Source organism: Alosa alosa, chromosome 16 (genome assembly GCF_017589495.1).
Source record: "Alosa alosa isolate M-15738 ecotype Scorff River chromosome 16, AALO_Geno_1.1, whole genome shotgun sequence".
Taxonomy (NCBI): Eukaryota; Metazoa; Chordata; class Actinopteri; order Clupeiformes; family Clupeidae; genus Alosa; species Alosa alosa.
Genome location: NC_063204.1, coordinates 26,640,076 through 26,656,191, shown reverse-complemented (window position 1 = coordinate 26,656,191; position 16,116 = coordinate 26,640,076). Strand labels below are relative to the sequence as shown.

The 16,116-nt window shown below is 42.2% G+C and overlaps 1 protein-coding gene across 3 annotated transcripts; it reads right to left on the bottom strand.

Annotated features, from left to right (window-relative positions):
• Positions 1-70: 70 nt before the first annotated feature.
• cdk8 (cyclin-dependent kinase 8) lies at positions 71-15,690 on the bottom strand. Of its 3 annotated transcripts, none has more exons than XM_048266765.1 (13): positions 15,243-15,690; positions 13,177-13,252; positions 12,598-12,708; positions 11,652-11,792; positions 8,331-8,388; positions 7,304-7,435; positions 5,597-5,740; positions 4,726-4,795; positions 4,410-4,482; positions 2,235-2,332; positions 1,235-1,313; positions 795-965; positions 71-635 (listed from the first exon to the last, which is right to left on the bottom strand). In XM_048266765.1, exons 1-13 carry the CDS (start codon positions 15,368-15,370, stop codon positions 510-512), a joined length of 1,407 nt encoding a protein of 468 aa, XP_048122722.1. In that variant the 5' UTR covers positions 15,371-15,690; the 3' UTR covers positions 71-509. The 3 variants fall into 3 exon arrangements, with proteins under 3 accessions (XP_048122722.1, XP_048122724.1, XP_048122723.1); XM_048266767.1 differs by having other exon boundaries at positions 795-953; XM_048266766.1 differs by having other exon boundaries at positions 795-962; positions 15,243-15,689.
• Between the last annotated feature and the right edge of the window lie 426 nt (positions 15,691-16,116).

Here is a 16,116-nt window from a genome sequence, read left to right as displayed (position 1 = left end):
CAAGGAAAACTGGTCACCTCTGTTTCCTTCCAGCGTTTTGTCTTTTTTTTAATAGTCATTTTCATTTTTATTTGTTTTTCTTGTATAGGCAATGATTAAGTCCGGCTGAAGATTTATCTGTTTTTTTTGTTTTTTTACTGTATTGGTGGTGGTGTGTCACGGTGATGTTCATAACGTTTCTTATTGGCAGAGCTGAGTTGAGCTACGGGCACACGCTTGAGTTAGGTGCCCACAGTGCATGGGCAGGGGTAGGGGTAGGGCAAGGGGTGGGAGGGAGATGGGTGTGTGGTGGGTGTGTGGGGGGTTAGGTCAAGGTTGGAGTTATGGAAGTGGGTAGGGGTTGTTCCTGCTTGATTCCGCACGCGCTCAGAATCGTCCCTCCTCCCTCCGTACATTCTCCCTGCTGGGCGCTGTGAGGGGCTGGACCAGGGCTGGGGCTTTGGGTGTGGCCAGGAGGAGGAAGAGGAGGAGCTTGAGGAGGAAGTGAGGGGTGGAGAGGGGCAGGGCTCTCAGTAGCGGTGGGTCTGGTGGGAGTACTGCGGCGGCTGCTGGGAGGTAGAGGAGTATCCCATGCTGCTCTGGGGCAGTGATGTGCTTGGTCCTGGGTTCTGATAGGCAGCATGTGGATTGGAGCGCTATGTGAGAAAGGAAGAAAGAAAGAAAACGGGCGGGTTACTATGGCAACACTTTGGTGGATTATGGAATCATTACAAATCCTTTTGAAAAGTGTGTGAGAGTGTTAGTGTGTGAGAGAGAGCATATAGTGAGTGAGTGTTTTGAGTGAGTGTGTGTACCTGGTAGTCTGAGGTCATAATCAGGCCACTTGAGGTAGTGGTGGGGGGGACCACCCGCACCTTCTTCAGAGGTGGGCCCTGGGCGTGGCTGTTGTCTTGGTTACCGGCATGGCCCGCCCCGTTGGTGTGGTTGTTCCCCTGTTGTTGTTGCTGGTTTTTCTGCAGTTTCAACAGCACGCAAAAACAAACAAACCTATGAATATGCACACAACAGAGAGGCATCCTGTCTACTCATTCACCCTCTCACCCATCTTCCTTTAAACAAGCAAATAATCAAACAAACAAACACACTTCCAAAACAATGATTTGGTCATTTGGGCAATAGACACACATAAACCCTGTTTGAAAGAAACAAATGCACACATGTGCACACACACACACACACACGTGTGTTAACATATGTTGGAAGACTGGCAGGAGGATAGCCTGAGACGTCTTACTTTGTCTGCCTTGTCTTCTGGCTCCTCCTCAGTAAGGAATTCCCTTTTAGGGTAGGGTATCTGGCAGCCAGCGAACACACTGTGGGAACACACACACACACAGATCAGAGATCAGAGATCTGTCCATCACTAAGCAGAGCCCACTGGGTGAACTAGTTCACTGGAATGCCCAATAAGTGGAACTAATTGGAAATCCAATAGCTAGCTCACTAGCCACGATCTCAATTTATTCGAGCTGCTCCCAGTCATTTACTGGTTTGGCCTTTATAATTACATTGCACACTGCGGATTCACACAAGCAGCACTGAATAAACTCAGATGAATTAAATGAATCAATGAAAAAAAAAAGGGTTAGCCCTTTGACACACATTTCAACATTTACCGTACTTATTGACAGAGGGATTTCATGACAAAACTGAGGTTCCAGTGAGCTAAATGCACACTGGTCCATACTCTTGGCAAGGCCCGCACATCAAAAGTCTGGTAGAATTGGGGTTAGCTCATGTTCTAACTGGCTGGCTGGCTGGCATACAACCCGATCAGTGACAAGTGCAGCATATTTATTTGATTATCAGCATGGCACAACTGATTGTGGTGGTGACATATTTGCACCATTTCAATGGCAACCATGCAAATCATCATTCATATCTAAAATTATTTCTCCTGGAGGGCAGATCGGACATCAGAGTGTTTTATAATTATAAGACAATGTAGTGAATAGTGTACCTCTATAAAGACTAATGTACGACCTTGCAAGAAGAGGAGTGTTATACCATGGTTTACAGAAAATCCAAGCGCTCCAATATGACATGCAGTCACTAATTCAATAACTCACTCCAATCAGTCCACAGAACACAGATTATGGGGAGGGAGCGCAGACCAAGCAGACTTCAAAGCACTAGCTAACACTAGCTACTAGGCTCCACGCAGATACATGCACACACACACACACACACACACACACACACACACACACGTGCGCGCATAGAGTTGGACTCACTCAGAGGTGGGCAGTGGCTCCTCCAGGAAGTAGGGGTCCTGCATGGCCTGCTCAGACGTTATTCTACGGATGGGGTCCATCGTCAGCAGCTTCTGCAGCTGGAGGAGGAAGAGCAGCAGTACACCACACACTCAGGAATGAACTCTCACACTCACACGTGGCACAGGCCAAACACAAACCCACCTTCAGAAGGTATTTAGCATCACATTTTTATTCCTGCACAGGTCTAATGGTGGTAGAGAGACAGTGTTGTTCAGTTTGGGAGAAATCCTCCTCACCAAAAAAACTTTATGCTGAGATTAACACACAATCCAAATCTTCACATTAGCTATGTGATCATTACATCCTTAGTATTGTGTGCTACTGCATTCTACTGGCACTTCTCATTCACATGTCTAAACTGCTGTGCTTCAGCCAGTGTCACAGCCACTGTTGGTGTGTGTATGCACAGATTAGTGACCAGGGGCCTGTACTACGAAGGGAGCTTAACCTACCCAGATGTAACCCAGGGTTACTTTGTTAAACCGGGGTTGACAAAACCTGGTTGTATTAAGTGGTGTTAATCAGTACCACGACGCTAATTATGAAGTTGATTTGTTGAGCCGGGGTTAACCTAATTGGAGTTTGTGCCGCTCACATAAAAGGGCGGGTTGCAGCGCAAGTCACCACTTTCAATGATGACGCTGATCACCTTATTTTACGGATGAGGAATGCACAATTATTATGCCAAGTTATGAGGAATTAAACCCACTCTACGACAAAATCAAATACGCCGGCAGTGAACAAAGCAAGGCAAGGCTGTTGGCAGCGTGATTGCAGATCGGGTAGCCTAAATGCCTAAAAGTAAAGTTTTATTTCCACATGTTCTTCAAATATGTGTTACGGAGGATTAATAGCTTGCGGAATGTCTGAAATGAGTTGAAATAATTAAATTGCCTATTTTGAGTTCATAGAAATGCCTACAGATGCAACACAATTTAGAAGTGGGCATATAGATTACAGTAATAGGATAATTGAATGTTTAAGTAGCCCCCATTGACTGATTTAGTGTATGCCTAATCCTGTGAACATTTCAGATGCAACACCATTGCCAAACGCACATGGCAGCAGGTGAAAATGAAACACAAACACATTATTCAGAATAGTAGGTTTATATAGTTATAGCTTGCATTAATATTTCTTAATTATGAAAACATGTAGGCCTAGTATGCTTATAGCCTTCACTTGGCCTCTGTTTTACAGCTAACAAGAAAAAGGTGTCTTTGAACACTACTGTAAGGAGTGTTTTACAGTAGCAGAGGAGTTGGCCATCGCAAATAATAGTGGAAGGCCGATTGTGGAAGGGGTTGAGGGAGGCATTCGGTCGGATTCTGGTGCTGTGGAAATGTGTAGCCTTTATGTGCAGGGTACAGTAATATGACATTCAATTCAACAAGTTTGTTAAAATGGTGATTTTAATTTATTAGGCCTAGGCTATGTCCGAGTGTCCGGGTGACATTAGAGACTTCTGCCTAGATCACCTGACAAAGATAACTGTCGGATGACAATCTATATCTTCATAGAGAATATATATATATATATATATATGGCGGTCTCTAAAACCCCTCGACATCGATTTGCGCTCCGATGTCGTATGGATCATCCAGGTACGCCGACATAGTCTCGAATTAGTGTTAGTGGAGGGGTGGTACTTATAAAGGGTGTGGTTAACGGAAACCTCGGGTTAACCAAGAACATAACCTGCTCGGAGCAGGTTTGAGATGCAGCGTAAATTGCCATGGCAGCATACCTCGGTTAAAACCTATCCACCTTTCGTAGTACGGGTTAATCGGGAACTTACGCCACACGTGATCAAGTTACTCTCGAAGTTACCCAGATAAGCCAGTAACCCCGCTTCGTAGTACAGGCCCCAAGAGGGTTACTGCTGTGTGTGTGTGAGTGTGTGTGTGTTTGTGTTGGTAGAGAGAGGAGAGAGGAGAGAGTGAGAGTCAGTGTGTCAGCAGTTAAAAAAAGATGCCCAAAGAGTAATGGAACAGAAAAATCTATTATAAAAAAACCTGCAATACAACTATAATAGGTCAACCATATGTTGGATGCCATTGAAAGCTGTAATTTATATTACATTAGTGTATGTCTGTGCCATCTTAACAGGCTTATGGAATGTTTGACTCTTACCAAGTGGAATGCTTTGCTGTCAGGTTTGACTTTATGCTTCTCCATGTACTTAATAAGGCTGCAGTTAGTGTACCTGAGAGAGAAGAAGAAAACATGAGAGGGAGACAAACAGTGAGGCAGAGAGAGAGAGAGAGAGAGAAAAATAGAGAGCAAATAAATAAGGAAAGAAAGAAAGAAAGAAAAATAACGAAAATAGGGAATATTATAGAGAAAGAGAAAAAAGAAGTTAGTGTGAAACTAAAATTAGTGTGAAAATTTCTCACCAGCAGAGAGAGTGAGAGAGAGAGAGAGACAGACAGAGATAGCAGGGACTCACGTGTTCCTTCTGAAGTCTTTCATGAGCGTGGAGTGCTCCGGCATCTTCTTAATGTCCTCCCAGTCCTTATCTACAAACAGTAGAACAGAGCAGCATGTGTCAGATTAGCAGCATGCTACCGTGCTGCTACTACAGAACTAACTAGAAAATGGAGTTACTGTAGCTAGCACTAGTCAGACCAGCATCTCTCAGCCTTCAACTAAGTTGTTGGCTGTGTTCCAGTTATCAGAAGTTGTTATATAACTTGCCTTGCCTTCAATTCAATTCAGTTTAATTATATTAATAATATAGCACCATATAATGGAACAATACATCTCAAGGCCCTTACTGGGGCTCAATTTGAACATGAACCTTGATTTCCACCTAGAGTGAGCACTAAGGCCATAGGGCCTGACTTCATATTGGCTGGCCAGTAGCCAGTGACTAACAAAAGCAGACCAGGCTGGGTTCAATTGTGTGCCTGCAGGTCAAGGCAGTTCAGAGGAAACGGGACCACATGTACATTTAATATGGGGTTGGATACAATTATGCTTCCTGAATTGGGGGCTGATACTAAAGCCGCAGACAGCAGAAGGCAGAAAACAGATGGTCTACAGTCTGTATTCAATTCCTGTTGAACATGTGCACCCTAAAAATTCCTTACATTCAACTATTTCAGAAATTTGCTACATGACGTTTCTTATGTCAGCTGAATGGTATAAAAAGCATCACAACACACTTTACTGTCATATTTACTCTAAAGTTTTGGAGTCTACTGCGTCTGTGAACCACAACATAAGTAAAAGCACATGCAGGCCACAGAAGTATAGCAGTGGTCACAGCTGTGCGGAGTCAGATGTCAACACATTGTCTCACTTGGCCATGCACTAACCTGCAGGGAAGCCCATGACGTTGAAGATGCGGTCCAGTTGGTCGTGGTGGTATGGGTTACTGGTTTTGATGTCCTCCTGTCGACAGTGGAATATGGGCTCTGACGTCAACAGTTCTGCAAAGATGCAGCCAATTGCCCAAATATCTGTGGAACAAATCGTTAGAGTCAGGGGATGGACTGCGACAAGAAGTCCTGATTCACACACAAAGATAGGTTGGCAGACAGAAAGACAGACACAGACACACACAAACCTAAGGGAAAGATTCTGAAGTTGAGCAACTAAAGCCATTTCACTTAAGCAATAAGCCCCGAGAGGCTGTAGGTTACACTGATTCGACGTGCTAGCAAAGTGCCTAAAACCCCCTTAGCTGTTCTAAAATCAGTGTTACCTACGGACTTGAGTGGCTTATTGCTTTTCTAAAACGGTTACTACATATATCTGGCAAGATTTCATAAAATAAAGTCACAGCAGCGAGAATTTCGTTCATAGTCATTCTTCCGCCAAAAATATATATTTCCTCAATCTCTGAATGGTTGCCAAGCAACGTCGAGACGCAGCTACTTTAACTTTTGTATCAAGTTATGGTGGCACAGTAATATAGAACGAAATGCGATCAAGGTGTATGTTTGTGCTGGATTTTACAACGCCATCAAACGCGATTCAGCCAATCATAATCAAGGACCGGATTTGGGACAGTACATGAGTTAATACAGGTATACATGAGGGGTGTATAGCTACAGAGGTGACAACACGATATAATATTATGTTATTGTGATTCTGTATGTTTCACAAAACAGACAGTATCGGGATTTGATTCTGCTCTACATTGCTACTTATCTCTTCCATAAATTGTCTAACCAAAAAGAGTCTGCAGCCTTCTTGGCACGGTAAAATTCACATACTGTCAAATGTTAAAATTGACTCATATTATTGTTCAATTTACGCTGCCATACTGTAGACTTCAAAAGCAATATTATCAGAGTACATAAATGTACCAAAATAAAATGTAAATAATAATATCAAATGAATACATACATATTATGATACCTGGTGCCACAGCGATACAATATGATCATGCAAAAAATATTGCGATATTATAATACCAAGTCCAAACTCTAGTACACACGCTCACCCACACTTATATACACACATAGGATACAACACCTAGCCAACCAACCACACTAAAACCCCACTCACAACTGACTTTGGTGCAAATATCCATACAGGCGCACACACACACAGGGGCACACACACACAGGCCCACACACAGGTAGGGATGGGCATCGTTAAGAAATTATCGATATCGATGCCATTGTTGAGTCTGCTTATCAATGCGATTCCTTATCGATTCCCATATTGATTCCTGTACCATTTGCTGAACACTTATAGGATGTCTTTGGGAGTTTTTGGCTTTGAATGTCTAATTTAAAGTGGTTTTAGAGAATGAATACAAAGTGTGCAATATCAATACAGATGTTGAATGCTTTAAAATTTAATTTAATAAAATAAAAATTTCTAAAACAAACATTTCTAAAACAAAGCTTTGTATTGGAATCGTTAGTGGAATCGTTAACGTGTGGATGTGTACGATTCCGATGGATCGGAACGTTTGGAACCGGTTCCTAACCGATACCTGGAACCGATTCCCAAGCCTGCACACAGGCCTACACACACACAGACACACACAGACACAGACACACACAGACCGATGGCTTTGGTGTAGTGCCTGGCTCCCAGCAGTAGCTCAGGTGCCCGGTACCAGAAGGTGACCACCACAGGGTCCAAATCTGCTAAAGGCTTCAGTGGTGAGTTAAAGAGCCGCGCAAAGCCCATATCCGCTGCACAGGGAGAGACAAACAAGCACACAAAACAAATACACACATTAACAACAGTGTCATTAGTCATAGATATAATTATAATTGATATAATATATTGATATATATTAGACCTTTACACAAAAACACTGTGCTCTCTCTCTTTTTGGTCAATGCGTTTTCGAAAAATTGTAATACTCCAAAATAGTAAAGAGGGTCGGAGTCCAAAATATGTACTATTATATATATATATAGGTCATATTTTTACATGCAAATTAGGTTTCTGGCAAACAGTTGCAGTTAACATTTGGAAATGTTGCAGCAAATTTGCAGCAATGTCATATGCAAATTAAGTTTGTCACCAGAAGTTCACTGGAAGTTTGCCAGAATTATTGGCTAAGCGTGATGGCAAATCAGTGGCAAACTTCTGGCAATATTTTCTAGTGAACTCATTTGTTACCCACAGATTTATGATAAAAAAAACATTATTGTCTCTCTGGGAAATAGCACTGCACAGTAAAAGCACACAACACTGTGCCAGAAATGAGGGGTCGACAACTCGAGCCTTGCATTGCGTAATCCCTAATCTTAAACGGTGATGCCAGGAGGATTGTAAACAGGAGTTTGAGCTCTGTGTGTGTGTTCAGACTGGTAAACAGGGGGACGAGTGCTGTTGGTGTATGTGTGCACAGATTAGTGAACAGGACGGTTACTGCTCTTGGTATGTGTGTGTGTGTGTGTGTGTGTGTGTGTGTGTGTGTGTGTGTGTTTATGTGCATGTGTGTTTATGTGCATGTGTGTTTATGTAGACAGGAGGTTGAGTGCTGTTGCTATGTGTGTGTGTGTGTGTGTGTGTGTGTGTGTGTGTGTGTGTGTGTGTGTGTGTGTGTGGGCAGGTCGGGTCAGAACCAGGGCTTACCAATCTTAACGCGGCCTCGCTCTGGGCCCTCCCCCATCACCAGGATGTTGGCCGGTTTCTGTAAACAACAGCAATAACGTTGACTTTTAGGTTAAAAGAATAACAACAAAACCAACACATACCTCAACAATGTTACTGTTGCTTTTACTGCGTCAGTACAAAACCTGTCTAGTCATAAAGGCCCTCTAGTGGGAAGCCAAAGAATCAAAAGAGCACTTGGAGCAGCATTTGGCCAAATTTTCTTTTTTTAAATGCAGAGGCCTTTTAGAGGCTACAATAAACATGACCAAAATGGCATCTAACCAATAAAATCACATCTCATACACAACGCAGTACAAAACAAGCAAAAGGACAACAGATGAGGATAATACTCCAATCATGAAGTGCAGTATTTACTAAAATGTTTAGGTTGCTTCTCCCATTCTTTAGGTTAGTCCCACACCCATCACCACATACTTCAAATACTCTAATGATACTGCTGGACTTGCACTTGTCAATGACAATAACTCCATATCTGCATACCAAGACTCCATTTCCCACCTCACACAATGGTGCACTGACAACTACCTTCAGCTTAACATCAGTAAAACCAAGGAACTTGTAATCACCAACACCAGAACACCATCTGACACAATCCACAACCCCACCTGCATCAACAACGACACCGTAGAAATAGTGGACTGTTTCAAATACCTTGGACTCACCCTGGACAATAAACTCAGCTTTGAGCAACACACCACTGACATACAAAAACACAGTCAACAGAGACTCTATGCCAGGGGTCTCAAACTCAAATGAGCTGGGGGCCAATTCTGCCAACGTCATCTGATTGGAGGGCCGGCTATTTCTGAAAATGCAATGTTCTTTTTTTCAAATACCACACAAAACTGCAAACAGAAAGTGCAAGTGTTTTTATCTAGTTTTAGACACCTGTGCTAGCAATCTTAGCTTATAAATAAAATAATGATAAAATAAATATTAATACAAATTATAAAATAAATGAAAAACATAAAAACAGGTATGTGTGTGTGTTTCACACCAAATAAAAATATTTCCTCTCATAACTTTTTTAAACCTGGCAAACTAGGCATCAGGGTTAAGAAAGCAACACCATTGGATTTTTATATCAAAATTTCAAAAGGCCATGGCTTGAAAGTGGTCAGAGATGAAGTCCTACTGTAAATGTAAAAATCTTTGAGTAAAACAAAAGTTTATGAAGGGGGTAAATTTACCCATGTAATTTGTCACTGGATGGCAAGCACCTCAAATTATGCACCTTTCAGTAAATACTGGATGAACATATTTAAGCAGGTTTACTTTCCTTTTTTCATATTACCCACATAACAAATTAACAGGAAAACACCTAAGATGTATACCAACACCTAATATGTTGTGGTTTAGTAATAGATTACTACAATATAGGCCTATAATAAAGTATTCTGGTCAAACAGTTCCTATCGCGGGTAATCTGCAGTAGCCAGAAGTTCGCATCATATTGCGGGTGACTTTGTAGTTCTTTAGAGCCCTATTTCTACTAGCCCTGCTGTCTGTACCACATCCATTACGGACACTATCATCACGATTACCACTGCAACCTCCAAGCTATGTTGGGCAGAGGGTCAAAACAAGCATGGTATGCTTAGTGGACACCGTTGTATACACGCACCTCCATTCACAGGACGACCGTGACTATCACTGTCATAGACGATCGATCATAATCTCCAAAAGGATATTCTCCTTCAGAATTAGAATAGGTGAATAACATAGCTTACCTAAAACTTCATCGCATGTGATTTGGTGTAGGCCTATTTCTGCTTAATTTCTGCTTCAATTTCATATGCACGTCTTTGTGTTTCTCGCGTGTAGGCCTAATACAAGTATTTCCTGAAAACTTTGCGCAGCGATTTTGGGATCTATCGTCTATTTTAATCAGTATCGTTGTTTGTCGCAATTAATAGCCTCAAGGGCCGGATTACATTATTATTTTGTCATATGTCGCGGGCCGGAATTGGGCAGGACGCGAGCCGGGTGTTTGAGACCCCTGCTCTATGCCATCCGTAAGCTCAGATCACTTTCTGTTGCCCCCTGTCACTTGCTCCTCCTGTACAAAAGCATAGTCCAGCCCATACTCCTCTACTGCCTTCCCTGCTTTTTCAACATGCTAACTGCTGCCAACAGAAACAGACTCACACGCATCACCCATACCGCAGCCAAAGCAATAGGCCTCCCCACTCCTAATTTATCAGACCTCAACAGCACACTCACCAAGAACAGAGCACAGACCATCGCTCATGACCCCACCCACCCCCTCAATCCCTTCTTCATTCTGCTTCCATCAAAACGCAGATATAGGGCTATGGGGTGGAAGCGAAATACTTCGGGGAAAAGCTTTGTGCCCTCTGCAATAGCAGCACTTAACAACAGATCACAGCGGTGATGGATCACTGTGCCGCCCTCATTCCTCTGTAATGTCAACTGGTGATGGTTTTCCTGTTTGTATCTGTGTAATGTGATGTATATGTGCTGTTTGTGTGCTGTTGTGATATATGTGGGTGGGGTATGTGGTGGCAGGGTGGTGGGTGGTGGGTAAAGAACCGTGACTGTGTGTATCTATGTATTTCATGTCTGTGAGGCTTGTATGGTAGGTGAAAACAAATTTCCTATGTAAGGACAAATAAACTAACTAACTAGTTATCATGACATGGTAGTACCTACTAATACACGAAAGTAGGTGGAACATAGAGCCTATGGACACAACAGAGCAAGAGCACACAGTTCAGGTACTATATTGATATGTAATACATGCAGAATATTATTACTGTGCATTCTGTTCAAAGGACATCATATGACTCTGTACCGTAAATAGATCATGACTTTAGACCATACTACAAATGTGCACCAAAACATCAGAAATCAAGAACCACAGAGACATTTCAACTCCATCTCAATACACGGTGTAGACATATAATAACGCTAGATCTGTCAAACTTTTAACGGTGCAGGGAGACTGCATTCCTGTCCTCTTATGGTCTTCCTCTCCCCAGCTCCGCCCCCCCACCCAGGTCACTGTGCAACACTCAACTAGCAGGCCAAGTTCCTTAGCACTAACCCTTCATATAAAGATGCATACAACACAACACCACAACAGGAGCCATGACACTGAAAAGAGGACACATATGTATTTAGTCTTACTATGTACTAGTACTTACTATGTAGGACTAAACTAGTGGACACCATTCATCTGTTCTAGACACAATAATGTTCCACACACCACGACAGGGGGAAGTGTAATGAGGACACATACTTTAGCCCCCCTCTTACCAGGTCTCTGTGCAGGACCCAGTTGGTGTGTAGATAGTGGATGCCATCCAGGATCTGGTACAGCAGGGATTTGACCATGCCTCTGGGCAGCTGCAATGGCTTCTTATTTGCCTTCGAGGCTCTGTGGAACTTAATGATGTGCTGCAAGAGACAAGCCATTAGTGTGTGTGAGAAAGCATGTGTGAGTTGTGCTTTGTGTCACTGGCAAAAGTCAACTCTATAAACCTTCATTGGGTGGGTGTTTTTAATGTGTTACAAGAATGTGAAAAACAGTAAACACAATGGTTAAGTTTTTATGGTTTGGATGGGTAGAGTGCTAGTCAGAATAACAAATCAGAACAGCCCTTCATGGTTGCACGACAATCCTGACTTATTTGTGGGGTAGGGTTTTCCAAATTATTTTCCTAAGGGCACATCTGCACATTTAGCTTTCCAACAGAAACAAGCTAATGTGTCAGACTATGCTATCTTACATTAGCATAATATTGTTAGTCATTTGATAACATTGTCAAACCAAGTTGTCAAGCAGGCAGAGTTGTATACAGTGTAGTGGGCCGGGGCAATCAGCTCTCCACATCAGAGATGAGGCAGAGGGAGTAGAGATGCGTACTTATACTTTCAAGGTTTCAAGGCCATGAAGGGATTTTCTCATCTTTTCATCTTGTATCTCTCAGGAACTAAGGCGAGTTTTCAGGGCTTAATCAATCTTAAAGAGGTTTTGTGTGTGAGTGATTAAGGAGTGTAAAAAACATAAAATTGACAATAAATTAATGAACAAATATTATGGCACAACTACAACAGATGATTTATTGGATATTATGTTTGTACATTGAGAGCAGTCCTATCATTTATAAATATAACAGCGAAATACAAAAAATGCTTGATGACCCACATGATAACCATTTTAAGTGTGTGTGTGTGTACTGTATGTGTGTTTGTATGTTACCCAGAGGTCATGCTCGGCATAGTCGAACAGCAGCCAGACTTTGCGGTCCGCATGTGACAGGAACACTTTCTGCAGGGAGATCACGTTGGGGTGTTTCAGCTCTCTCAGCAGCTGCGGGAGACAGGATGACATCTCAGAACACACCCACACAATCTTTAGCAAGCACACACACACACACACACACACACACACACAGACACACACACACACAGACGCGCACGGTGGCTGGCTGGCAGACACGCAGACACACACACACACACACACACGTGTCTTGCCCCTGTATTCTTTGGGCAAAGTGCACACTATGCCACAGATGCCACCAATCAAATACTTTAAGACAGGAACAAGTAAGTACTGAAATGCCTAATTACATTGAAAAAAATCTACTGGCAATACCCAATACGTCTTTACTTGTGTGAAAAGCCCATATATACATACATAATATTTTCTTTCAGAGTATGTATGCACAAACACATTATGAAAACGGTCAGACTTACATAGGCAACATATATGATATACTTATTCGTGAGGTCAACTTATGTTCAGAGTATACATGTGCCAACCCATGCATGCACTTACTGCAATCTCACGGCAAGCAGACATAGAGATCCCTGTGCCTTCAATCTGCTTGAGGGCATAGTCTTTATCGTCCTTCCTGCAGAGGGGTAGAGGGCACATCAGACCATCCGCCCAATAATTACAAAACACAGGGCACAAAGCATAATGGGGGTGTTTCACTCTCTCTCAGCGGTGCCTGGAGAATCACAGCTTTACACAAAGGTTTAAATACCCAGAATGCCTCCAGATTGTTTTATGGCAGCACAACCTCTATAGGCAAACATCAGGGGAAGGGGAAACACATTCTGGCATGGGATGAGAGGTAAACACCAAGAGCAGGGACAATACCGGACTGGGAGAAAGACTGGCAAACAGCAGCTCTATCAGACACCCACACAGAGAGACAGATAGTCAGATAGAAATACACTAGTACAGATAGAGACAGTCCAAGCACACACAAAGACACACACACATTCATTCACACAACCCCATAAAAAATGTTGTTATGCCTCCACCAGCCTGGTCCAACTCCTGCAGAACAAATTATCTTTTAAACGCTCACAAACAGCCAGCTCCTATGGTGAGACAAAAACATCTTTAAACACTTAAAACTCTTTGACTAAGACTTTTGCCCGACAGCCTGTCTGGACGTTAATGCCTGTGCCTTTGGATCTGCAGGATCTGTAGGTCTCACCCAAGAAACCAGAACCACAATCAGGTCCATTTTACTATACACTCTAGTCCAGGCTGCATTGGACTGCAGAAGAAAGAAACATTTTGTGCTAGTGATAATGTTAATGACTACAGGGAAAATCAAATGGTAGACATAAAGGCAAAGTTACAAAAGTAAACAGCTATATTGCGTAAAAGCTGTCCATGGCATGTAGATGCAGGCAAATGTATCATCAATTACATTAATCTGGTATAAAAGACATTGTTGATCTCAGAATGAGTAAACTCAATAGATAGATAGATAGATAGATAGATACTTTATTGATCCCCAAGGGTATATAAAACCACATGTCTCTCTCTTTCTTTCTCTCTCTCTCTCTCACACACACACACACACTTTGTGTGTGTAGGCCTACATACATATTTTCCCATGAAATATGAACAAGCATTATATCCCATTTTTACCTAGAACCGAACACGAAACCATCCAATGCCAAATATTAATGTCAATAATAGTTGTCGTTTATGAAAGACAAAGGTTCTGAAATCAAAACTTCCAGTCTCTGACAAACATTTCACATCCCGTACAGTTTTGTTACATCGATTTAAACAAACGTCCCTACACCAATACAGAAGGCAGGTGGCATAGTTCACGCGGCAAGGGTTACTCATTTCACTCATATTAGATGCGCCATCGATACCAATAGGATGATATAACTAAAACGTCACTCCCCTTTGATACTTAGGATACTTGTGACAGCCCTCTGATCTGAGAGACCTTGCATAATCCCTCCCATTAACACCTGTCACTGATATGACAAGAACACCACTCCTAACATCACGATTGACACATTTCTTAAAAGTGAGAGGTAACGTTACTGAAAAATATCGTTTTCTTTTGCAAACTACACGATTGAACACGTCCTGCATCTTGCATGAATATATCCTAGATCTCCACGCGAACAGTTACAACACTGTTGTTTCCTTGGAAAACACCCGCTACATAGAAGCTCCCAATTAGCTAACAAAACATGTACATCGCTTAAGTGCATGGCTAATTGTACGCATTACCACGACCCTGTGAGTTGACTGCAAAAGAGCTGTTTTCAAGTCAGACAAACTATCAACCCCTTTGTCATTCGGGTCAACAGCAAACCCCATCATCCAGGTGCTGACGTATTGAATCAACTGACAAAGCCAAAAACCCACTTCAAATGAAATCCAGCCTGTCATATAAAAGACCTGTGCCGAACAAAAACGAAATCATGCAAACAACGCATACAGACCTGTAAAAAGAGACGAGAACATTTTAATACTAATGAAAACATCACCCCGAATCGGAGGCCTTGGCTAGCTAGCTTGCTAGGTTAACTAACATTAACGTTAGAGCATTAGGCTAGCTAAGGTTAACTCACCCATCTTTTCTTTTCGCTTTGTACACATGTCCGTACGTCCCTCGACCAACTTTGCATCCTTCGTATTCAAACAGATCTTCGACACGTTCTCGTTCCCCTGTCAGCTTCAATTTGAAATCATAGTCCATTTTCACTGTTGTTGTGGTCTGATCTAGATCCCTCTTCCTTTTAAAGCGTCGCTTGGGAGGCAACTTACTTCAACAGCCACGGTTAGAGAATTAGTTGCCTTCCCTCGCGCTGCTTTTCAACGCTCAGCCTTGAGTCTTCATTTACTGTATGTTTTGATATATTTTTAAAAAAATGCACGTTTTTTGTCTGTGGCGAAAACCAGTGATATCTGGACAACAACCCCTTTCTCTGGTATTTTCCTGCTAACTGCGCCTCTCCACCGGTATCTCACTCGGGAGAGTTGAGTATCCACGCACGGCAGTGTCGCAAACAGTCGTTAAAGCCGCTAGATTGGTTCATAGACAAATGGCATGTAATACGAAAAGTGAAGGTAGCATTGATGGCGTACCACGTGGATTTTAACTATGTGTAAAGCAGAATAGCTAACTAGCATGTCTTTTATTGCATATTTACAGCATTATATACCACATGGGTTGGTTTAGAATCAATCAGGCAATTTGTAACAAAGTCCCTTATAACGTCTCAGGTACTCTGTAATAAAATTACTGAGAAGATAGTGTGAATTGTGGCATTCAATTAAGTACAAGAAACAATCGCAGCCATCTCAGAGTTGATTAAAACGTCAATTTCCCATGGTTGCACGTCTTTGTAACATTACACACCTTTTGTCTGAAAAAGCCAATGTTAGCTGTCAATTTGTTGTTGTTGTTGTTTAACAGTAATCCAAAAAATAAATAAAAAAAAC

Excerpts from the sequence above, each read along its gene's own strand:
- cdk8 (XM_048266765.1), bottom strand. The coding sequence starts at position 15,370 with ATGGACTATGATTTCAAATTGAAGCTGACAGGGGAACGAGAACGTGTC. Across the intron at positions 11,793-12,597 it reads ATGCCGAGCATGACCTCTGG|CACATCATTAAGTTCCACAG; the intron begins GTAACATACAAA and ends TGTCTCTTGCAG. Across the intron at positions 7,436-8,330 it reads GCGAGGCCGCGTTAAGATTG|CGGATATGGGCTTTGCGCGG; the intron begins GTAAGCCCTGGT and ends CTCCCTGTGCAG.